Raw genomic sequence first — 25,850 nt, 5'->3', positions numbered from 1 at the left:
ATTCTTATCTTTTTATCATAATTCATTTTACCGTCACCTTTGTGATTAAATTCAAAAACATATTTCAACACTAATTTTTATCTCACCGTTACAGTAACTAATTTCGCTATCACCGCTCTTTTTAAAGACCGCAAACTAGTCAAAGTATCGATCCAGAGAAAAGCTTTGAACTTGTTGAACTAATATGGACCGATTCAATTGATTAAAAAATTGGCCGAATAGACAATTGAACCAATTTTTAATATATATATTTTTTTATTTTTTATTAATTTTTAATGATTTATTTAATCAAATCGTTTGAATAAATTAGATCAACAAATCAATTTGACTACCGATCCTATTTAAAAAACCTGGTTTTAAGGTCGAAATCTTAGAGTACATGCAACTATAAGAATTGTGAAACAACGTTTTAATGGAAAAAAAAACACAATAAGACTAATTTTATTGTTAAAAGATATTTTGCATGTGAAATTTCAAGGGAAATAGCGTGTGTAGGAGAAATGAAAAATAGTGCACTGAATCAAGCCAAGTGGATAAACCACGTGGCCATTTTCTTCTCAATTTATCATTAAGCAATTAACCCTCAAACTATAGCCCACAAAAACCCCCATTACTGTGTCAAACAGATACCCCATTTGGGATTTTTTTTAACGCTTAATATATAGATTGGCATTTAAATTTAACAATTTTTCTCAAATTAGCCATTAGACTTTTTCTTCTATCAAATTATTGAACTCTTTTTGAAATTTTAAAGAGAAAGACGTGTTATTCTCGTGTTTATCCATGTGTCACCTCCTTGTTTAGCCACATCACCCAATTATTCAAAAACTAACTATGTTAACCATAGAAACCAATTTGTGTAACAGATGCAAACCTTAAAGGCCAATGTGATAATAAAAAAAAGATCTAGGGGCTAATTCGAGAAAAGCTTTCAAGTTCAGAGATGAATCTATATATTAAGCCTTTTTTTAATGATTACAGCCAGCATTGCATTTCAGTACTCTTAACTGATCCAATATCTTTATTTACCACTGAATCAAGGAAAAATTGGGGTTGTTCTTTTGCCTTTTCCCATTAGCTAATTATGGGATTATGGGCCATATTTCCCTTTTATGAGACTTAAAATAGTGTATGCATTCTTAACACAATTTCAAATCCACCAAAACCTGGAGCCAATACCTCACAGGTGCTATATAAAGTCATTCATCGCTTTCAAAAATCAGATTCGGAAAGGAGAGAAACTAACATAAGTTTAATCTTCGAGCTCAATAATCTTCACAACAGAAGCATCTCCGACCTTCTGGCAAACGACGACTCGGTCATGTGACTTAATAACTCCGGCAGCCTTCCCGTGGTCAAGTGCAACCTTCAAAACCGACTCATTTGATGCGCTTGTAGACTCTGCCTGCAGAAAACAAGGCAGAATTGTATAAGTTCTCTGCTACAATCTATTAGTATAGAATATAGATATAAAAGTTTCCTTTGGTCTTAAAGAACACGGTAACAGTGACTGTAAAGCAGTACTTACAGGATGTCGTGGATCAGCGAGCATAGGGAAAAGACCTCTGACAATAAGGGATTGCCTTGCCTGAATGATTGCCAACAAAAAGATATAGTCCCGTTAGAAACAACACAAATGTTTAAACTGAAATAAACATTCCATTGACAGTCTTATGATGACTGAACTAAAAATTAACTTGCAACAAAAAATTACTCTGGCTTTTTCTGTTAGATGACTACTGCAGATCATTATAAAACAAGAAAATTTCACTTTTAAGTGGTTACTCGGACTTCTTGGATGCAGGGTGAATGACATACCTCGAAGGCCCCACTGAAGCTCCACTTTAATTGATTCGTCTTAAGGCGAGGGATGACAACTGAGAGAACTGGCATCGTTGGCCTGTACTTTGCAATCAATCTGGTATATGCATGGAATACAGTTGCGACATAAATGAAGCAAGGTATGCATAATGTAGAACATTAGTAATACAGCTTTGACAAGAGATTAGAGTTCATAGAAACAAAACAGGGAGGTAACTGCTGAGAAAAGAAAAGAACAGCTCAGATATATAACTAAAATAAATCAAGATGTGCGATGGAATACCTAGCAGCTCTTCCTGAGGATGTGAAACATATAATAACTGATGCCTTCACCTTAATTGCTGCTCGTACCTAAACAAGAAATTCATGCTATCAGAACAAAGTTGCAGATGCACAGTTGTTTAGCTATAATTAAAGTTGGTAAAGACTAATGTGGCATGAATACAAAGAGCGGCACTGGGAAAGAAGAAATACCGCAGAGGAAGCAATGGATTCCAAGTGGGTCATTGGCTCTCCAACATATTTGACAGTCTTCTTGAAATACATGTCCTGGTTGAATACCTTCTCTGCCTGGGAAATTTAAATAGAAACAAAAAAACACACAGCTGAAAATGCTTAGGAAATGGATTAGAAATATTAATGACTTCTGATTTCAACAGTTACAGAAGATTAAGTGATCCATGATTCTTATAGACAGACACGCATGGCCAGTTGATGAATCATGATGCAATATGCAACAACGTAGAGCATCTGAATCCCAAATCAAAAGTTGATACGTGAATTATAAGCTATTTCATAAAAAAAGCACCAACACGGGTTTTTGGTTAGCATGGTAGAAAGTCAAATTTCTGCAGAAGGGTCATAACCAAAGGAAGAATATGAGAAAATACGTAGGTTTCCCTAAGTTTAGAAAGCTAGTAAAACCATAGCCGAAGACAATAAGTTGATTGGAGAAACAGGTAAGAATATGATTCTTCCTTGCAAAGGATACATTTTTCATCCACAGGAAAAACACAAAAAAGTGCAGTGCTTTTTACCCCTTATGAACCAGATATAGACAGCTGCACAGGTCGCAAACAACTACTAGGAAGTCAAAAATATATGAGCAATGTCTACAATGTCTATATGAGCAAGTTTTGTGAGTCAAAAGCATTCTAGGCTGAGAACATTTCAGGTCTACAAGCAGTCCAAACAGCAAGCCACAGTCTCCAAAAATATTCAAGTAAGCACATTTATGAGACAGAGAAATTACCTCAGCACAAATTTTGCCAACAGTAGAAATGGTTTCAACGGGGTATAATCCACGCAAGGTCTCAGCACCGAGAAGAATCGCATCACTTCCTACAGCCAAAAGAAAATGGGATAATTAGAAGATGTGTTTAAGTCCTGCATTGTGGGTGCTGGAGTGGCGGCAATCAGATATGGCATCAAAACCCAACTTTGAAATATATATCAATGAACAAAGTCCAAAGGAGAGTCCACAATAATATACCATCAAGAACAGCATTGGCAACATCAGTTGCCTCAGCACGAGTTGGCCTCAAGTTGTCAGTCATACTGTCCACAACACGAGTGACGACTGCAGGCTTTCCAGCCATGTTACACTTGTAAAGAGCAGCTTTTTGAAATAAGAACACCTGCAAAGAAAGAAGTAATTAACGGCATGCTCTAATGACATTAGACACTACATCCATGAATCAGACTAAATTACACGTGTGAAACTACGACCAAGAATGTGACGCAGCTAATAAGCATTTACAAGGTTAAACATGGTGGAATGGACTATATGATCCATCATTCAACAAGATACTATTCGAAGAGTAACTAATACAACATATTCAATTTACAAAACCGACCTTCTCAGGTGGGAGATCAATCCCCAAATTTCCACGGGAAAGAATGATACCATCTGCTTCCTGAAGAATCTCATCAAAATGGTTTAATCCCTGAAAAATAAAAAACATTAGTGTCATATTCTTATTAGCAGCATGTGCTATCAAAACCTGCATATTCATTGTTCTCTGTAAATACAAGTAATGCACCTCTATGTTCTCAATCTTGGCAAATATTTGTGTCTGATAGAGGTCACCCAACTTTGAAAGGAACTCACGAGCCTATAAAGATCATGCAGTCAGATAAATGCAGAAACAGTAAAGAAAGAAAAAAGAAACCAACAAACATAAGGTAGGCAGTACTTGGCGAACATCTTCTGCATGTCGTGTGTATGATAGTGAGAGGAAGTCAATTTTGTTTTGAACTCCCCAAGTACTTATAACCTGAAGTAAGTATTACCAGGTCAGAAAAGAGTTACATGGAAAAAAGCAGGGCATCAAGCTAAAACTTACTAAGGGGGAGATTACTTTCCCCATTACTTTCATCTTTAAAGGTAAAAAGCAAGGGCAAACTTACCTCCTTGTCTTTATCAGTGAGGGTAGGCAAACCAATACGAATTTGAGAGCCATGCAAAGTGAACAATGACCCAGCCAATGTTGCAGAGTTCTTAATCACACAAACCACATCATCTCCTTTTACCTCACTAACCTGCAAATTTTCAGTCGCAATTTAGGCTATTGGTAGGTGCATACGAATTGTTCAAATAACAGAAAAAGATCTTCACACAAAAACAAAGAGAAAGAGATGCTCATATCTGGTTCCACTTTACTTACCTCCAGCCATACAGACGTGGTTTCACTCCCGGTAAACAGGTACTGACCAATGAAAATAGTGTCTCCCTTCTTCACTGCCTGCAAAAAATCAAATTTGATGGCTTTATCATAAGGTTGAATGAAGAAACAGGACGACCACCAGCAAATACAAATTCCTCTGAACTAACTGGAAAATGTTGACACGCTAAATTTCTTGTACCAAGAATCCATAATCATTGTGCAATGGCAAATGCATGCTTCCCAACCCCTAATTAAAGGGAACTCGGTATATAAATCTATAAATGTAGTCATGTACAATGGAATCAGGCAATCAAAAGACATTGTGCCTTAAACCTCGGAACCAAAGGGCATTAAAACAAGGCTTATGCAGATGTTTTTTAAGGGTGACAAACATGGGATACGCAAAATGCAATGAGAGGTAGCATGCAAGGTTTGTACCTTCGACAATCCATCAAAGTTGATTGGCAATAATTCTGAAGAGGCCTCCTGTCCTTCATCCGGTGTCAAAACAACGATAGCATCTGCCTCAAGTGAGATAGCTTTCTCACTTTTATTAACAACCTGCATCTCAGCACCCACAGTATCCAACATAACCTGAAAAAAAAGAACAAAAATAGAAATCACTTTATTTTCTTAATTTCCATTATCTCCATGACTCCATCAAAGCAATCAAAGGACAGTCAACTCCCTCCTTCTGGAGTAAGCCACGAAATTGCTCGCAAAATTCACATAAAATAACTTTTCAAAAAGATTCTCTTTCCAGCTGAAAACTAAAGTTCATACTTAATAATTCGCATTAAAACACAGCAAAGAGGCAAAGAAAAGTAAATAACTAACAAATATCAACCAAAATACAAAGAATATACCGCACAAAGCTTCTTAGTGAGCTTAACGGCAGCCTTCAAATTTTCTAAAGTTTCCTGATGATACGCCGGATCATGCCACGAGAAATCGAACCTAGCCACTATCCAAAACAAGAAAAATTGTATAAAACTAGAGTTTGAGGGAACAAATTCCAATACATAATTATAAAATGAAGATGGATGCAACAAATACAGTACCAGACATTCCAGCTTTAAGGCAACCGGAAATGACTTCAATGGATCGAGATTTTGGACCTAAAGTTCCCACTATCTTCGTCATTGCCGGAAAAAAGCTCTGATAAAAATGAAAAAAAAAACGAATCAAAATTCAAATCTACTCGGATCCGAACAGCTTCAACCTAAAAACAGACTGAATTGAAATTGAAAAACTTACAGCCTTCGATGGCTCCAGGATTGAAGCCATCCTGATTGGCTCTTCGAGTAACAGATGAGTCGAATGCATTTTCTTTTTCGCCGATTAAAACAGAAAGAAAAACAGTTCGATTTTCCTTTGACAGAGAATCCTCTAATGAAGAGCCTTGATTATTTTCCCTTAAAAATTAAACGCTTTGAAATCAAAGAATATGCTTTTGTTCTTGAGAGTAAAACTTTCTTTTTTGTGGAAGTACTGGAAACCTGGTGCCGGTCCACCACAACCATTGTTTTTTCCCTTTTTTTTTCTCTCTTCTGACTCGGGTCAAATTTGGATCCGAAATATTTTATTTTGTTTGCAAAATTTTGGATTGGAAATGGACCGAAAGTTATTAAAAATATATGTTTTCAATTGAGTCCACATCAAATATTCGGGTGTAGTTCGATCTTATTGACATTACAGAATAACGTGGGTTTGAATAAATTAAAATATATTGTCCTCTTATATAAGAGTTAGAGAGAGACTATGGGTAGTTTTAAGTATTATATATAAATATATATATGATAAGAACCTGTAATATTGATTAAAACAATAATTGGTACTGTCTAAATTAAACTAAGCTAAAAACCAACTAAATTAGTGATTACCAGATTTAGTAATTATAAAAATTTTGTTTTTTGTTTTTTTAAATTTTTAATAATTTATTTGATTTGAACTAATTAAGACTAGAATCCGTGACGTTCTAACACCTCGTACATAATTTAAATTTTAAAAAAAATACGTTCATATAATAATATTATTTAATTTTAAGAGATATTTTATTTTAAAATATAATTATCTGTTATTTTATTAACATCATTTAAATAATTTAAAATTTGTATTGATGGGAGATAATTTTCCATACATTTTGACAAAGGCGAATTCAAGGGGGTGGCAGGTAGGGGTGTGCATAATTCGGGTAAAACCGAAAAAATTCGGTTAACCGACCGAATTCGGTTAATCGGTCGGTTAACCGAATTTTTTCGGTCGGGGGTCGGTTAATTTTTTTATGATTTTTCGGTTAACGGTTAATTCGGTTCGAAACCAGTCGGTTAACCGAAAATTTTCGGTTAACCGAAAAAATTAATAAATAAAATTATCCAACACAACCCAAACTCAATTACCCAACCCAATAAAACTAAAACTAAAGTTTACCCGATTACCCAATCTAATAAAACTAAAACTAAAAGACAACCCAATTTACTAAAGTCTAAAACCCAATTTACTTTAATAATTTATAAATTTTTTAAATTTTAAAATAAAAAATAAAAAAATTCGGGTATTTTTCAGTTAATTCGGTTAATTTGGTTAATTCGGGTAATTCGGGTAATTTTTAACCAAAATAAAAAATACATAATTTTCGGTTAATTCGGTTAACCGACCTTATTAACCGAAAAAATTTCGGTTCGGTTAAATTTTTTTAAAAAAAATCGGTTCGGTTAACGGTTAAAATTTTTGGAAGGTCGGTTAATTCGGTTATAGTAATTTCGGGTCGGTTAACCGGTCGGTTAACCGAATGAACACCCCTAGTGGCAGGGGCCCAGCCCTCCTAAAATGAAAATTTGTTGTTTTGGCCATTTAGAAAATTTTAAATTAGTATAGGTAAAATTATACTTTAGCTCCCCTAAAATTATGAAAATTTAATTTAATCTTTTAAAAATTATAAAGATATAAACTCTTAAAAATTAAAATTTTATTTCTGCTCCCCTAAAAAAATTTTCTTGCTTCACCCCTGCATTTTGATATACTAAATAACTAATTAAGTTACATAGTATTTTATTATTAATTATTGTTGAGAACATCCCTACAAATATAAAATGCTAGAGTAATTAGATAAAATTGTTTAGGATATTTATTTTTATTATTATTTTTATAATAACTGCATTATAGAATATTTTTTGGATGATTTTTTAAATTTGTATTATTTTGTATAAAGAATTTTTTATCAAATATTATCGATTTTTTTTAGAATTTAAATTTATATAGTTGTGTAATTACAGTTTAAACTACCAAATATGGCATAAGAAATTACAATATAATTACACTCTACGAGTCAAACACATCTAGTGAATTAGAATTTCTTGTAATTATAAGATGATGTAATTACTACCCTACTAATTACACTCTCATTAATAACTCCGTGACATCCAAACTCATCACTATTGTCTCTTCAAACAATTCTCGTGTTAAGGTTGAAATGCGGGTTTGGTTGAAATAGTCAATACCATAATATCTTGAGTTCAAATCTTATAATTTACATGTTGCATATGTATTTTTTAAAATTTATCAAATTACTCAAAAAGACGTAAATACATTCAGAATAATATTTGTTGCTTCCTAATTAAATTGCTAATTTTCAGTGATTATCAAACACGACCTTAATTGGTATCACGAATCAAATGGTATAAAAATTTTTTTTTTAATCCAACTATCCTTTTAAAAACATCTATTTATCTTTTAAAAAATAGCAAATATTCTTTAAAACATAATTTTTTTAAAAAAAATACCATAAATTTTCGCCCACAAAAAAGGAGTCAATATATCTAATTTATGAGTATTGCTATAGATAAATATTTATATAAATTTAAAGAAAAAAAATAGAATGGATCCAGATAGAAAACGGGTACCCGATCGGTGGTAGATGGGTAAGAAGATTATGATTTGTTCTATGTTTTTCACGTGCCCAATGCCAGCGGTTAGTTTCTAAAACAGCTCGTGATGTTCTAATAGGTGTTTGTTAAACCCTGGTTGCCCAATCGAAACGTGTCGCGCGTGTTGAAAACGAAATGGATTTAATTGGATGGACTGGGATCAACACTGTTGATTAAAGGGTAAAAGTATTATAGATATGAGTTTGGATAGGCGGTGCGTTTATCAGCAGTTAGTGTAAAAACAGCGGTGGCGGTGAGATTATATACTGTAGCGTGAGACAAAAAGTAAACTAAACGCACCGCACCCAATCGTCCATCCAAACCCACCCTTAGTATTAGAAGTTGAATTGAATTTTGTTTTTTTATTTAAAAAATGAGTAAAGTAGTCTCTATTACAGGTGTTTAAACTTCGATTAAAATCGAATTAACTGATTGAACCGAACTAATTCGGTTAACTGATCTAGTACGGTCAGAGGTCAGTTAAATTTTTTTAGAATTTCGATTAACGGTTAATTCGATTCGGAATAGGGTAATTAATCGAATTAACCGAACTTAATAAATAATATTATGTATTAGGCTATTATTAATTCAGTCAAATGAACATTATCAATTTATATTTTTATATGTTTTGTACTTGTTTTAACAAAAAAAACATATAAATTTCGCTTAACCGGCCGAATTAACCGAAATATTTCGGTTCGGTTAATTTTTTTCGAAAAAAATTTAGTTCAGCTAACGGTTAAATGATTAAAAAGTTAGGTTAATTTTATTAATACTAGTTCGGTTCGATTAACCGTATGTACACACTTAGTCTCTATACATTAGTTTAAAAAGCAAATTGGCCATTTCTGTTAAAAATTTCATTCATACGTATTGTTAAAAACTAGTGACTAGATAATGATACATGGTGTGTCACATGTGTATCATGATGATGTACATGGACCAAATTTTAACAGTATAAATGAATGAATTTTTTAATAGAATGACCCATTTGATATTTGGTCTAACATATAGAGATTGATTTGTCTATTTTTAGTAGAATGGGCAAAATGTAATTTGACTCTTAGTACAAATACCTCCATTGTACTTTTACATGTTTAAAGAAATTAAAATCTATAAGTTTTAATTTATCGTGATTTTTTTTGTATTTTTTATATTCATTTTACAGCTCATGTTTTAGCTTGTCCTTTCTTATGATGTCATATTTAAGATCCGAACTTGCATTCTTTTTTTAAAGTTTAATTTATTTTACCGTTATATTCAAAGCTACGGCGAATTAGTGTTGCCCACCAAGTCCCAACTCAATTTTTTTATAAAGCAATATTTATTATTTTAATACATTTTTATATTTTTATATAAAATCCAAAGAAATATAATTATATAATAGAATTTAAAATCCAATAGACTATAATAATCATTCTTTTAATTTTACCATTTTAATTAAAATCTAAAATTAATTTTCATGTTAAATTTTAATAAATTTATTATGTAATTATTTTCATTCACATTGTAAATGTGTCACATTGTAAAAATTAATATCTATATTATAACTAAAATAATTATGTTAACTAAATTAGAAAACACAACGGTTAAAATATGTCATAAGCTTTTTTTTTTTGAAAAGTCAGTAATTAGTCTTTATATTTTTATTTTCAGAAATTTAGTCATTCTATTTTTTAGATTTCAAAATTTAAGTCAAACTCTTAACATTTTCAAAAAAAAATTATTATTAAATTTGTTGGTGTGATATTTTGAAATAATTTTTTTTTTTCATTTGGTAGCCATTTAACTAAAATAATTTTAATAATTTTAAATTTTTTACTGACGTGCATATAAGACAAAATATTACCACGTCAGTATTTTATTACATTTAGACCGCCACGTCAACGATCAATGATGACTGTTAGTCAACTAACAGTCAACATGTCCGTTAAAAATAGACCAATTTGACAAAAAATGTTAGGTGTTAAAAGTGCTCCAAAAAAACATAAAGGGTCAAAGTGATCAAACAACCAAAAGTTAGGGGCTATTTTTGATATTATGCCATAAAAAATAATATCAATACTTAGACTTAAATTTTGAAATCTAAAAAAAATAAATGACTAATTTTTTAAAAAATAAAAATATAATGACTAAATTGTAAATTTTTTAAAAATACAATAACTTATGACATATTTAACCAAAACAAAATTAATAATAATTAAGAATAATAGGCTATGGGGGGTAGGTGCACGTGCGTTGGGGGCGAGTAGGCGAGAGTGATATTTGCGTTTTGGAACTGGCAAAAGGGAAACGTGAGTGGGAGTTAAGTTAGAAACTGAAGTACCAAAATATGGGCTGTCATGTTCTTCTACTTTTTAGTAACGGTGTTGTGTTGGTTGGGTTGGGACGTGTTTGGTTGGCCACGTTTTCTTGTGTTAATTCCAACCTCGAAATGGGCTCCTTTTGTCTTTTACCCCAAACAAGTCCAAAATAAAATCAATTTTAAATCTCACAAATATTAATTTTAATAATATTTGTTCATGAGCTAAGCTACTCGTCCATATCTGAAGGTTCGTCAGAAATTTGACAGAGTTTGGACAAAAGTATTAGGCTCAAAAAATGAGTTTAGGCAGAAAATAAGTCCATTTAAAATATAGATTGGTCTTGGGCTTGAATATTTAAGGTTTAAGTCTAGTCCGTTTTAAAGTCTATAATACTTTATATTATGTTATTTTTATATATTATGTAATTTAAAACATATCAAAAAAACGAATCCTATGCAAAATATATAATACTACTCTAAAGTAAACATTAAAATAATTTAAGATGACTATATAAAAAAAGTATAAAATTATTAAATATTTAAATAATATAATATAATGTAAATATTATAAAAAATTGGCAAGCCTAAAATGGGTTTGGGCAAAATTTTAGGCCCATGCTCCGAACCGAGCTTGGGTAAACATAAAGTATATTAATATTACGTTTAGACCCGATCCAAACTCGACCCATGAACACCTTTAATTTTAAGAAGTATATGAATGTAATATAAATATATAAATATATCACTCACATCTCAGTAAAATTGAAATATAAAATTTTAAGATTTCAAAATATAGATTTTATTATGTATTAGTTTATTATTTTTTAAGGGATTAAATAATTTTTTTAAAATTTTCAGGGGTTAAAGTGTAATTTTACTTTATATTCATTTATAATTTGATCATTTTTAAGGGATTAAAACTAAAAGTTTCTCTTTTTTTTAGGGTCAAGGTCCTTGTCTGCTCCATTGTATTTGTCTTTGCTCTTGAGTAAAGTTTCGGATTTGAGTCTTATGAATAAAAAAAAGTAAATTTGGTAGAACTTTGTTCCTCCTTTAAAGGTGTGGTCTAGCTTGATTTCAGATTTAGTTACCATCTAATATGACTACCTGTTATTGAAATTTCATAGAGATGTCAGAATTATATTACATGAAAGATCAATCTCTCTCCATAACGGTCACTTGATATAACAACATTTCGCTATAACAATCAAATTTTTAGTAAAACTTATTTTCTATGTTTTATTTTAACTTTCTATAACAACTTTTCATTTATCACAACAACTATAGCAAGGGCAAAGCCAAAAATATTGATAAGGGGGCCGTAATAAAAATGATATTAATTAAAATATTATTTCAATAATATTTTTAATTTTCACATGAGGAAAATCTGTTAACCATATTTTATTGAATGAAAATAATCTTCAATGAAATTAGAAATATTAAGTTAATTAAATATCCCACCATTAATTCCGAACATTATAAATTTATAAAGTGATTATTTGAATTTAATAACTCATGATAAACTATTTAATTTAAATTGATAACTCATACCGATCAATTAAACTTGTTAGATTAACAACTTCATAATGAATCACGTGAAATGAATATAAAGTAAAGCATAAAAGCAATAACACATGTACCTACTATACGTCTTTTAATTTTGTTGGTTTGATTCCTGCTTTATTTATTTGATAGAAATTCATGATATAAATTTTATTGTAGGTTTACAACAAACTTATACTATAACCTATCTTTTATTTTAATCTCATTGTCACCACTAGGGGTGTGCAAAATTCGGGTAAAATCGAAAAAATTTGATTAATCGGTCGGTTAACTGAATTTTTTCGGTCGGGGGTCGATTAATTATTTTTTTTATTTTTCAGTTAACGGTTAATTCGGTTCGAAACCGGTCGGTTAACCAAATTTTTTCGGTTTAACCGAAAAAATTAATAAATAAAATTATAATATATAAATAGACCCACTATTTACCTAAACCCAATCCAAACCCAAGTATTCAACCCAACCCAATTCCCCAACCCAACCTAATCATAAAAATTACAAATAATTCAATAAATAAAAATAAAATTCTAAAACTAAAACTAAAGTCTAAAAGTCTAAAAATAATTTAATTATGTAGTGATTCAATTCGGTTATTTCGGGTAATCCAGTTAATTCGGGTAATTCGGTTAATTTTTAACCAAAAATAAACAATATATATAATTTTCGGTTAATTCGGTTAACCAACCGAATTAACAGAAAAAATTTCGTTTCGGTTATTTTTTTTTGAAAAATTTTCGGTTCGGTTAATGGTTAAAAATTTTGAAAGGTCGGTTAATTCTGTTAATGTTATTTCGGGTCGGTTAACCGAATGAACATCCCTAGTCACCACTGCTTTTAAATCCAAACACGCATTTTACCACTAATTTTAATCTCACATCTTAAGTAATTAATCTCACCCTACACTAGACTTGTCCATGTGCTGGACCACTGAAAAAATGGGAGGGTTTGAATAAAAATATAGACCCGAAAAATAGGCTTAGATAAAAAAAAATCGTTTAGAAAATGGGCCAAGTCTTGAGTAAGACTTTTTTAACCCAGGTAACATAATTTTTCAAACGATGACATGGCATAATCTCAAAATATCGTGTTACCAAATTTTGATAAAATCCAAATTTAATAATAAAATAAACTTAATTATCACATTTTTTACTAAAATAGAAAAAAATACAAATATAAAAACCGACCTAATTACCAAAAACTAAAATTGACATTAACCCTTATTTGGCAATGCCAATTACTAGGGAAACCTGAAATTGCCTGTCGCCTTGGTGTAAAGCTAATACTTAATTTAAATGTTTAGATCCTTATGTTAAAAACTGTCGTGATTGATAAAATAATTGTACAATTACATATATCACATGTACTTTATGTTTATATTATTTTTTAGTACTTTTTATATATGAACAAGATCACATCGATCAATCGGTGATCGCATGAATCAATTAGACTAAGCTTTGGGTTCAGACTTTGGATATATATAATTGATAAACTAGTTCAAATTGTCAAAAATTACATTACAATGCATCCACGATCATTTCTAACCAGCAACAACAAGCAGACACAAAGACTTAAAAAATATTACAAAGAAGCACAAACCAACCAAATAGGTTCTAAGAAAGAACCAGAAAAAGAAAAGAGTGATGAATTTGCAGTAAAGAGATCATGCATATATAAAAGGATGGAAATTAATTTACCATTAGCAAAATGGCAATGAAAAGATTAGTAACCAGCAATTCCATCTTCAGTGGTAGCAATGGAAGGCGAGATCGAATTGCGCGATTCGTCGTAATCTTCCCCTAAAGGTGATTGTTCCACCCTGATATCCTCGATCATTTTAGCCACTTCGGTCATCGTGGGCCGTTTTTCAGACTGGGGAACCACACATGCTAACCCCACATGAAGCATGGAAACGAGTTCCTCCTCGATGTTTTTGTACCTCAAAAGCTCTTGATCAAACACTTCGGCTGTCCATTCTTCTTTAACAACGGATCGAACCCACTTCGGAAGGTCAACTGCCGGTTCTTCGTCTTCGATTCGAGGCCGAGTCGGTGAAGGATACTGCGATGGAGCTCTACCTGTAAGCACTTCTAGCAATAAAACCCCGAAGCTATAAACATCAGCCATTTGAGACAGTCTTTTCACTTCAGCTTGTTCAGGAGCTCTATATCCACCTAATCTAGCTATAGCATGAACAGGATTTAAAAGTAAAGACAACCCAAAATCAGAAATTAAAGCAACCCCATTTTTATCAAGCAACACATTAGAAGATTTCACATTTCCATGTGGGATTTTAGGTGTATTATACTCTTCATGAATCTTTGCTAATCCACGAGCTGCACCTAAAACCAAACTGATCCTTGTAGTCCAATCCAATGGAATCCTCCCCGGTCCTCTGTTCCCTGTTTTTCAAACACAAAAAAGGGTAAACAATTAAACTCCCATCAAAACCCTCAATGCAATTAAATGACGAGTTTAATGACATTACCATGAAGAAGTGAATGCAAGCTACCATTAGGGAGATAATCATAAACAAGAAGCTTTTCTTCTTTAGCATAATAATAAGCTCTCAATTTCACAACATTGGGATGCTTAATTTTCCCAATTACATCCATGTATTGTTCAAATTCTTTCCTTGGACATGGATTTGCATCTTTAAGTCTCTTGACAGCAACAGTACAGCCATCATCAAGCACTGCTTTGTAAACTGTTCCTAAACTTCCTTTCCCAAGCATTTCGGCTGAGGCTCTCAACAAATCTTCTAATTCAAATTGTTTCCTTCTTTCGAAAAAGACAAGCTTACTCCTATCTGTTGCATTGGTTCCATCACTATCAGGCTCTGGTAATCCACCAGTTGCATATACTTTCTTTTCACTTCCATAGCTACTCCTTTTCCCACCATCACTCCCGGATTTCCAAACAATTTCCCCATTGTTTCTCCCACAGAAATAAGCCACTGCAAAAGAAACCACTACCAAAAACACCACACAATTCGCCACAACAATTGCAACTATAGCACCAGGGGTTAACTCTTTATGTGCTTTGGGTCTCTCTTGTTCGATTATAGGTGTTCTCGGCATTGAACTTGGGTTCGATGGAACTGTTTCGGTCGGCGTATCCACCGGTGGAGAACCTGTAAAAGAACAAACCGGAAATGGGTTTGATCCACAAAGACCTTCGTTACCTACAAAGCTTTTTTCACTGAATTTTTTCAACAAACTTCCAGGTAACCGCCCGAAAAACTCATTGTTGGTTAAATTAAGCTCTTTTAAGCTTTTAAAAGAAGAAAAGAAATCTGGGATTTCGCCGGTTAATGCATTGTTTTGAAGCCTGAGAGTAATAAGCCGTTTCAAACCAGAGATTTCTTTAGGAACATTGCCTCGTATGTTGTTGTTTGATAAATCAAGTCGGAGCAACCTTTTGAGACGCGAAATTTCCGGTGGGATGTCTCCGGAGAAATCATTATCGGAAAGATAAACTAGTTTAAGGTTAGAACAATTAGTTAACGGTGAGACGGTGCCGTTCAAACGATTGTTTTGAAGGTCGAGGATACGAAGTTGGTCTAGAAGAGAAAGAGCAGCAATGGGACCACGAAGGGAAAGGGAAGGTAGTGAGAGGGAAATGACACGACCGGTTGAGGAACAAACGACGCCGTGCCAGGCGGAGGAACAAGCGTCGCGGCCTGTCCAGTTGGAGATGAGGTTGCCGTGAGTGTCGGCTTGACGGCGGAAGAGAGTGAGGGTGTCGGTGTCGTTAGTGGAGGAGGAAAGGGAAAGGAATAGGGAGGAAAGGGAGAGAAACAAGAGGAATTGAAGCGAGGACTGGGAATTCATTTTTTGGTTTGTTTGAGCGGGAAGGAAAGGAATGGAAAGAGTGTTTTTCTTTAAATATACTATAATTAATTAATAAATAAGACTACTCCACAAGCTGCTTTTTGTCTTGGGATGTTGGAGGAATGATTAAAGAAGGGAATGGAAGTGGGTAGTTTCGTAATTTTATGTTATTTATAATTAAAAATTACAATATTTTACCCTTCTTTCTTTTTAGTGTTTCTCTAGTGAATCAAAGTCGGGTTCTATTTTGTCTTCGTTATTAAAAAATAGGTTAATCGATTATTGTACATCACCATAAGGCTTACTTGTCACTTTGGTTATTTCGTTAATCACACTAGTTTTTAATAATATAAATGGATGAAATTTTTAATAGAAATGATTAATTTACTTTATTATTCGACAACTTTTTAGTAGATGAGACAAGAAGACAGTCTAGCTCTTAGTATAGGAGCATTTATGACACTTTTATCTTCCAGTATATAAGTACACTATAAATATAAATATATGTCTAGTCAATTAGAATGTAAAATCTAATCAACATGACGCACAACAAACAGAGAACCAAAGAAAACCGAATTAATCCCAAAAAATAATGAACAAAACCCATATAATATAAGTGATACTTAAATTATTAAATTTTCACTTAAATTCTTAAAAATTTATTGATCAAAAGTGATATTCATATGTGACATCCCCTAAGAATGTGACATGTGTCGCGAATTGATAGTTGAAATATTATTTTTAAGAAATAAATATTTAAGTAAAAAAAAGATGTTTGAAGGGTTATTTTGTACTTAAGCCCTTGGTTATTAATTAATTAAGTATGTGAAGGATGGGAGAATGTGAAATGATTAAAGGTGAGAAAGGGGGAAATGTGAGTATGGGTGGGGCTGTGGTTGTGTTAATGATTGCTGTTCTCCACTCCTTCCAAATGAAATGAGTAAAAAGGCTGTAGAATTGTCTCCTTTTCTTTTAAATTTTCATGACCAATGGGTGAAATTGGGTATCTCCAATTCTTGCATGGTTGGGATTCTAAATATGTGACAATCTCCATCATGCTTTTCTTTTTATTATTGTTATACATAAATTATCATTTCAACATTTATCTTTTCCCTACCAAAGCTGCAAACAAATGCTTTTTCCAAAATTCATCGATACATCGAGCCGTAATTTGATTGACATAATTATTATTATCAATACAAGAGAATGTGGATTCGAGGACATTGGAGCGCATTATTCTTTTATTTATAGGTTGAGAAAAGGGTTATGAGTAATTCTAAATATTGTGTCACAAATAAATGAGATTGATTCAATCATTAGTATGATTCCAAAAAAAAAAAAAAAGACAATGCCGCAAAATTATCAAAAGTGATGGATTTCTACGTATAAATTTTTTTTAAACAATCTCATTATAGGTTTTGAACTAATACCTAGAACCACCCATAGCCCCTCCCCAACTCATAAATAGGAGGATAATTCGCTTCAACGCACTCGAACCCACATCCTTCTGCATTGACAACAATAATCATACCAATCGAGTTAATACAATAAAAAAAATATTTGTGTTGCAACGACAAGATAATTTGTACTATAAAAAAAATTCAAATTCAAACTTCAAACTTTGAAAGTAACACGACTGGAAAAAAAAAAGAAAGAAAATTTTTTGCTCGTTCTTAATAACAACATTCGAGAATAAAATGAACCCTTGTAATTGGTCTAATGGCCTAATAATGTTCATTTGGACAATTCCCTTTAAACATAATAAGTCCATGTATGATACAAGTATGTCTCTACCATATGTATATAAATATTAACTACTAACCCTTTAAAGTAAAATAATTTGTCGGTGCCTTCTCAGTCCTCCAACTTTTTCTCTGGTCCTCATTATTTTATAGTTAATCTCTTATTTGTCCTTTGAAAAATACTGCAGCTTAAGACAAAACTACTAATATTCAAACATATTCAAAATCTTACCTCTGTTATATATATATATAAAACAGACATACTCTTGTCATGTACATATAGACAAATTGGTCAATAGGAAATTTCTTGGCTTTACTATTTTATTTTTTTATTTTTAGGTTAAAATTTCAAATCAAAAGCATACAGAGTCACCCAAATCTTCATTGTCAACTTGCATTGTTTGGCATATAGCAATATTCAAATATAGATGGATTTGAATATTTAAATTAATAAAAAATGATTTTATTTGGTATAAAATTAAAAAATATTTGAAATAAAAATTAAAATTTATCCTTTTTTTTGTTAAATCTTTTGAGGATAAATCAAGTTAAGTAACAAACAAGTTAAAGAACGAAAAAAATAAAAAGACCGAACACACGTGGAAAAAACTCATCAAAAATAATGAAAAACCACATGTGAAGAGAATTTCACTAAAACAGTAAAAAACGAAAAGTAAAAAAGATGGAGATAAAACTAAACCCTGAAACTCGAAAAAAAAATCCTCAAACCGTAAGTACAAAATTCTCTGAAAACTTGTACTAATTAGAGTTAATGTCAAATAATATTAAAATAACCTATACTAATCAGAGTTAATGTAAAAAACTAAAAATAGAGTTAAACAGAGAAAAAAGTCGAAAAATACTAGATATAACTCCATAAAATTAAACCTAAAATGACTTAATTTGATTTCTTTTTTTAAATTTTGATCTATTCTTTTTATGAACAAACCAAGGTTTTGGATGTTTGTTCTTAAAAAAGAAATAGGGTTTAATTAGGTTTATTTTGGTTGGTTTAGGGTATTTGATTATGGTTGAGAAGGAAAAAGGTTGTAACTTTAAGTCATAACAAAGCAAAGTTGTTTTCATTGGTTTAGAATTAAATTATAAAATTTTGAATGGATTAAAAGATTTTTTTATATTTTTATGGGTCAAAGTTTAATTTTATTATTTATGAAGAGATTAAATTACAATTTTTTCTATTTTAAATAGATTCGATTTTATTTATTTGTTTATGAATACCGAGTTGTAACACTATAAATACATGTAAAATCTTTAAAAAAATTAAACATAATCGTATTAAACATATATTTATATCCGACACTTACATATAAGTGATTCGTACCGATTTTATTTGTCTACCTATCTGAATTGCTTAAATCTATGGATAAAAAAGAAAAGGTATAGGAATTGATTCTTTTGATGCTTGAAAAGCAGCACAAGGAAGGTGGTCATACATTCATAATCCTTTTCACCAATCTCCTTTTCCTCCATTCATTTGGAACTCACTTTATGAATTGTTTCAATGATGTAGAAACTATTTTTAGGTGCTATGGGCACCGGTTTATCGGTTTAATTGGTCTGTATTGATTCTCGAGTCAACTAGTTTATTGATCTTTCGAACTAGTATCTCGGTTGATTTTTAACTTGGTTTAAACATTATTGCCCATAACTCATTCCCATCTTTTAAATTGAAAGAAAAAACACTTAAGTGTATATGAACCCACGTCCTCCTAATTACTGTAATAGCAATAATACCGATAATACCAACTAAACTGAGATTAAGATATAGAGAGAGTATCTGGTTTTAACATCATTGCCATAACCCATTCCCATCCCTTAAATTGAAAAATAAAACACATAAGTGTATATGAACCCACGTCCTCCTAACTACTGTAATAGCAATAATGTCGACTGAACTGAGATTAAGGTATGGAGAATGTATCTAGTTTAAACATCATTGCCCATAACCCATTCCCATCCTTTAAATTGAAAGAAAAAACAGTTAAGTGTATTTGAACCCACGTCCTCCTAATTACTATAATAGCAATAATGCCGATCGAACTGAGATTAAGGACTAAATTTCAAATATGAAAAAAAGTATAGAGAGTTTAATAAAATGATTTATATAAATAATTAGTGGAAAAATTGAAAAGGCACATGGTGGGACCTTTGAGGGTACAATAAATGCAGTGATGAATGTCGTTAAAAGAGAGGGAAAAACAGCTTCAGCTTTTCCTTTTAATTATTGATCTTTTTTATTACTAAAATAGCTTTATTTTTTTAGTTAAGAAAGGAAGGAGAAATTGAAGGCGGGATTGACGTCTGAATTTTGGATTCCATTTTCCTTTCCTTCTATTTCACTCCACCCACCTGAATTGTCCCACAAACCCCATCTCAATTTCTTCCCTTTTCAATGGCAAAAAAATAAGGTCGTTTAGAAAACGAATCAAGTCTCGAATAAGGTATTTTTAGTCCTAGTTCGACTCGAACCTACAAAAAGAAAAAAATTTTGTTGTTTTATTATCGTTTTTTACTGTTTTGTTGTTATTATTTAGATATTATATAATTCTTATTTTATTATTAATTTTGCTACTATTTTAGAGGTATTTGATTGTTACGTTACACCTATGTTAGTGTTATATATTCATTTTAATATTTTTAGTGTTTTTGATGTATCATAGTTTTTTTTTAAAATAATATAATTTTTTTTAATATGAGCGGGCCGGTTTGAATAAAATTTTATGCCCATTTTTCGGGCCAAACTTAGACCTGCCAAACGAACTTAAAATTTTATTAAGACTCAACCCAACCCATAGATAAGTCTACTTTCCTATATATTTTTAAATCTGTATTTTTTTACCCTTTGTTCTTAATTGAATTAGTCATTGGAAAATAATCTAAGTGGGGTAAAATCTATTTTCTTTAAATGTTTAATGATAAATTTAATTTCTAATATTTATATATTTTCTGTTTTTTTTTCTTTTTCAGTTAAATTTAATTGTTAATTTTAAAAATAGTTAAATTATTTTTTAATATAAATTCTTTTCAATAAATGTTGGGTGCAACGCTAAGATATATTATATCAGGGTAAAGTTAAAGACTTTTTTTTAAGGATCCGGAACTGAATTATAAAATTTTTAAGAGATTCTAATGTAATTTTACCATGTATTTTTTTGAGAAACTAAATAGATTGTTTTTTCATATTTGAGAGGGTAAAGTGCAATTTTATTATTTTTAGAGGGATTGAATTAATTTTTTTTCATTTTTAGGGTGTCAGCCGCCTTAGTGTTGCCAATGCATTATATTCTCAATAGGAGAACACAAGTTTAAACCTTGAAAATAACATTGTTGAAAGAGGCAGCAACGGACCATAAATATGAACAATAAAACAGACACAAAAAAGTACAAAAAAGTATTTTTCTAATCATTGTAACAGTCCATGCATATTTTATGCTGGTATGACATTATTATTATTTCTTATATTTCATTCCAACAAACAATTTACAAAAAAATTCATAATTAAAAAAAATGTATAAAAATTCAGAAAAATATCATGAAATACACATGAATTACCATGCGAATTACAACGTTTAAAAATTTTAGCATTTTAATCAATATTTTCGTATAAAAAAATAATACAATTTTTTAAAAAAAATTAATAGTCAAATTTGATTTTTTTAATTTATTTTTAAGTTAGAGTGCCTAATTCGAGTTTTACTTTGGAATTATAGGAGGGCAAGGAGGCAGGCAGGCAGGCAGTTTCTTGGCTTATGGATCTCAGTGAACGCAGGCTGCCGGTCTTACGGTGTTCTCTGTTACTTTCACCCCAAAACAGAAACTACAGGTTTATTGTACTACGGGTATAAGTCAAATCAATTTTAAAATATATTTTTATTTATATTTCGAGTTAAAAAGGAACTAAAATCGAATTTAAAATTTCATTTATTTTGATAAATTATTTATAATTAATTTTAAATGATTTTTTATCAATGATTAGTTATTAAAGTTACTCTGATTTATGAAAAATTCGTGTGAATCAGATTTTAATTCAAGTGGACTCGAATTATATTTTGTAAGTAAATAATTTAAATATATATATATATAAATTAACTCTTTTTCAAGGTAAAAAATGGAACATAAATTATAATTTTCATTTCATTTTACTTCAAACAACGATATTAATCAATAAGAATGTGACATGTGGCATGTTCTTGTTAGACTTCATACACTTTTTTAGGTCGAATGAGACTTAATTAATAATTTAGGTACTAATTTTGAAAACAAAATTTAAGTACCTAAATGAGAAAAGTGGCATGCTTTGCGGGCTAGTTTTGTATATAAGCCATTTAAAAATCACTCTATGCTATACATCTAAGCCCAAAAATCTACTCAAGATATGTCATACGAAATGCTTTGGATAAAAATATGAGGCTTGAAAAATGTGCTTAAATACCAAAATTAGACACGTTTAAAATATATGCCAGACTTGAATTAGGCTTTGTTTACCATTAACGTTGAAAAATACTTTTTAACTCAAACCTTGATTTCAAATAATAAAAAAAAGGTAAACTATTAAAATAGTCACTTTTGTATACCTCATGTTATATTTTAGCCACTTATGTTTGAAATGTTACGTTTTAGTCACTTACATTATTGCACTGTAACATTTTAGTTATTGAGACGTTAATTGCCATTAATGGTGTAACGTTAAGCTGAAGTGGCACGTTAAATCATCATTTCAAATAAAAATTTTAGGTTAATTTATCAATCAGCCCCCATATTTTTTCGTTTTGAGCAATTTAATTTTTTTCTTTTATGTTTTTTTGACTTTCCTCTTTTTTTTTCTTTATTTTCCATTCTCTTCTGCTCCTTCCTTTGTTTTCCTCCCTTCTCCATTTCTTTTAACGTAGTTTTTCTATGTTTCCATTTGTTAAAACAAGTCCCTACACTTCTATTTTTTTTGAACGAGTTAATTTTTTCGAGTGAGGCGAGCTTGTGGACTAGTTTTAACAAACGAAAAACATAAAAAAAACTATGTTAAAATAAATGAAGAAGAGGAAAAACAGAGGGAAAAGCAAAAGATAATGGAAAATAAAAAAAATCAAAATAACATAAAAGAAAAAAGATAAATTGCTTAAAATGAAAAAATATAGGGATCAATTATAGCATTTAACCTAAAATTCTCGTTTGAAATAATGATTTAACGTGCCACGTTAGCTTACCGTTACACTGTTAACGGCAATTAACGGCTCAGTGATTAAAATGTTACAACACGATAATGTAAGTGACTAATACGTAACATTTCAAACACAAGTAACTAAAATGTAACCAGAGGCAAAAAAAAATGACTGTTTTCAAACCAAACATTGATTTTAAATTAGAATTTTGACCCAAGCCAAAAGTTTTTTGCTTTTGGAAAAGTATTTTTAATGAAGTTACCTTTTTATCCCCTATTAAATCTTCTACCTGATAACATTATGTCTAAAATTGACATTTTATCTGCACTTCTTTATCATAATGGTAAACACTATCAAATTTTTTAAAAGCATTTTTCAACTTGGATGGTAAACTAACCCTTAACCGTTTACAAATATTTATAGACTTTGGTAAAAATCTAGGTACATATTTCGAGTCAAGCCAGACTTTGACAAATATAAAATGTACTAATATCATATTAGATCCGACCCATGAACATCTTTATTTATTTGTACCTAGTTAGTACTGAACTTTTTTTTACCTAGTTGGTACATAAGGTTGGAAATTGTTAAACATGTTATTCCAAAAAGTTAACATTGTCAATGATGATTGAATTAGATCAGACCGACCAATCAAATTTATTGAATCGAAATTAACTGAATAACAGTCTAGAAAAATTTATTACATCAATTGACCCACGAACCGGTACAAACTAAATAAATATTATCAGCACAGTTAAACCACTAATACATATTATCAGTTTATCAGCACAAAACTTTTCACCAAGCACCAGCTTCAACAACCTCTGTCGAACAGCCAAGAAATATCAACCTTTAGTTGAGAAAATCTTACACAGTTGGCATGATTGAAGGCTTCAAGAACATAAAGAATTATTGAGAGATACAAAGATAAGTAGAGAATTATAAAAAAATAAAAAAAAAATAATTCTATTTAAATTTCACAACAGGAATTGAAATTTTGACATGTGTCATTAAATTGTATTTAAAAAATTAAAATAATAAAACAAGTGACAAAATCTCAACAAAATTTTTCGAATTATCACAAAAATAACATTTGTATTATTAAATTTAAATTTAAATTTAAAACAACTGGAAAAATTTAGTTATCTAAATTAAATTTAAGAAGCAAAATGTAATTTTAATATATATATATATATATATAAATATATATCATCAATCCATGTAAATATGATCTAATTTCATATATAAAGTTAAAATTTATTTGACTAAAATTTAATATTTTTAAATATATATCATTGATCCATGTATTTTAAAATTACCATAAAGATATATATTGTTTATTTTAACATTTTCATTATTTAATTTAAATTTAAATTAAAGATAACTAAATATATAAAATTATTAAAATTTAAAAACTCTAAAAAGAATCCATAAGGGTGATTTCAGCTAGTGTATAAATTCATTTTTATATTATCTCAATTTTATCAAATTTTTAATACATTTTTCTCTGTTATTCCTTTCAAAAAAAAAAGTTAGAATAACTTAATTTCTGACGATTTCGAAAATGAACAAATGAGGATAATTAATTACGGTGTTAATATTTGATTATTTTTCGTCAATTGTACATAATTTTAATTGATATAATAACAAATTTAGCCTTTAATGTTTATATATTCAGTGCAAATATTGACAGAATGTGTAAATGATGTGAGTTAAATTTCTTAAATAATGACCAAATTGACAAAATATGTAAATGTTGTAACTAAATTTGTATCAAAACTGGTTTAACAAATGTGTAAGCTTTGACAGTTAAATTTGTTATTGTACCGATAAAAAAATATGTACAATTGACGAAAAAATAATAACCTTGTGATTAATTGTATTTAGTTGCTCGCTTTCGAAATTGACAATAATTATAATGCTCTAATTTTTTTGAGAGAAACCAATGTGCTGAATATCGAACTTGAGAAAAACCAATTTTTTAATCATTCGTTATTCTGAATTTTTTATGAATACAATAAAATATTTCCATATTTTATAATTTAAGATTTTATTTTTTTTAATTTGGTCCATTAATATCACTAATTAATTTTAAAATATTTTATCTATTAAATACTATGTATAAAAATAAATTAATACAAGAAATTAGTTACAAATATAAGACAAATTTATGTTGAAAAAGGAGTATGAGTGTTTCTTCTGACGAGCGCAAGACATGCTGAAAAGAGATGCCTTAACAAGCATCACATCATATCCAATACTACTTCGGGCTTTTGTCTCTTCTTTTAATAAAAAGTGTTTTTGGGATCCGGATGTTTAACCTATTGGTTATTAGCGTTTACCAAGAATATTTGAGTCGGATTTGATCAATTCAATTATCGGAGGAATTGCTATGAATCAATTGAATTGAGTTTTTAATATTTTTATAAAATTTTAGTGATTTATTTAATTGAATTGATTGATCGGGTTCGATCATTGGTCTGTTTCTAAAGACTTTGGTATTCACTCCACAACCTATGTCGTGAATTCTAGTCACAAAAATTACATGCTTATGATGTGTGGCAATAATTTACTCTTGTCAAGAGTATTAAGTTATAAAAATACTGGGTTGAAGGACTATGACATCTATTTCAAGATATCATTATAGTAAAATTTCTGTCAAACTCTTTTAAATCAACTGTTGAAGTAAAAAAGGAGAAAAAAAACATCAATTCAACGTTGATCATGTCGTGTAAGATCTGTATTGAGAAACATGAGTTTACTTTTTAACCAATTCAACTAATTTCAACACTAAAAATTGAGAGAAACTGATTTACAGAGAAA

The 25,850-nt window shown here is 30.3% G+C and overlaps 2 protein-coding genes across 2 annotated transcripts; both read right to left on the bottom strand.

Moving 5' to 3' along the window:
- Positions 1 to 998: 998 nt before the first annotated feature.
- Positions 999 to 6,044, bottom strand: LOC107905348 (pyruvate kinase 1, cytosolic). Its single transcript, XM_016831995.2, has 16 exons — positions 5,745 to 6,044; positions 5,549 to 5,645; positions 5,354 to 5,451; positions 4,926 to 5,081; positions 4,488 to 4,565; positions 4,231 to 4,362; positions 4,017 to 4,097; positions 3,864 to 3,935; positions 3,678 to 3,767; positions 3,314 to 3,458; positions 3,074 to 3,162; positions 2,296 to 2,391; positions 2,105 to 2,172; positions 1,819 to 1,918; positions 1,529 to 1,588; positions 999 to 1,405 (listed from the first exon to the last, which is right to left on the bottom strand). Exons 1-16 carry the CDS (start codon positions 5,811 to 5,813, stop codon positions 1,253 to 1,255), a joined length of 1,584 nt encoding a protein of 527 aa, XP_016687484.2. The 5' UTR covers positions 5,814 to 6,044; the 3' UTR covers positions 999 to 1,252.
- A 7,708-nt stretch (positions 6,045 to 13,752) lies between these two features.
- On the bottom strand, positions 13,753 to 16,298 carry LOC107905349 (leucine-rich repeat receptor-like protein kinase PXC1). Its single transcript, XM_016831996.2, has 2 exons — positions 14,764 to 16,298; positions 13,753 to 14,677 (listed from the first exon to the last, which is right to left on the bottom strand). The coding sequence occupies exons 1-2, from the start codon at positions 16,106 to 16,108 to the stop codon at positions 13,998 to 14,000; spliced, it is 2,025 nt and encodes a 674-aa protein (XP_016687485.1). The 5' UTR covers positions 16,109 to 16,298; the 3' UTR covers positions 13,753 to 13,997.
- Positions 16,299 to 25,850: the final 9,552 nt, after the last annotated feature.

Source organism: Gossypium hirsutum, chromosome D01 (genome assembly GCF_007990345.1).
Source record: "Gossypium hirsutum isolate 1008001.06 chromosome D01, Gossypium_hirsutum_v2.1, whole genome shotgun sequence".
Lineage (NCBI taxonomy): Eukaryota > Viridiplantae > Streptophyta > Magnoliopsida > Malvales > Malvaceae > Gossypium > Gossypium hirsutum.
The sequence above is the reverse complement of the archived record's forward strand: the minus strand, read 5'-3'. Positions and strand labels throughout refer to the sequence as shown.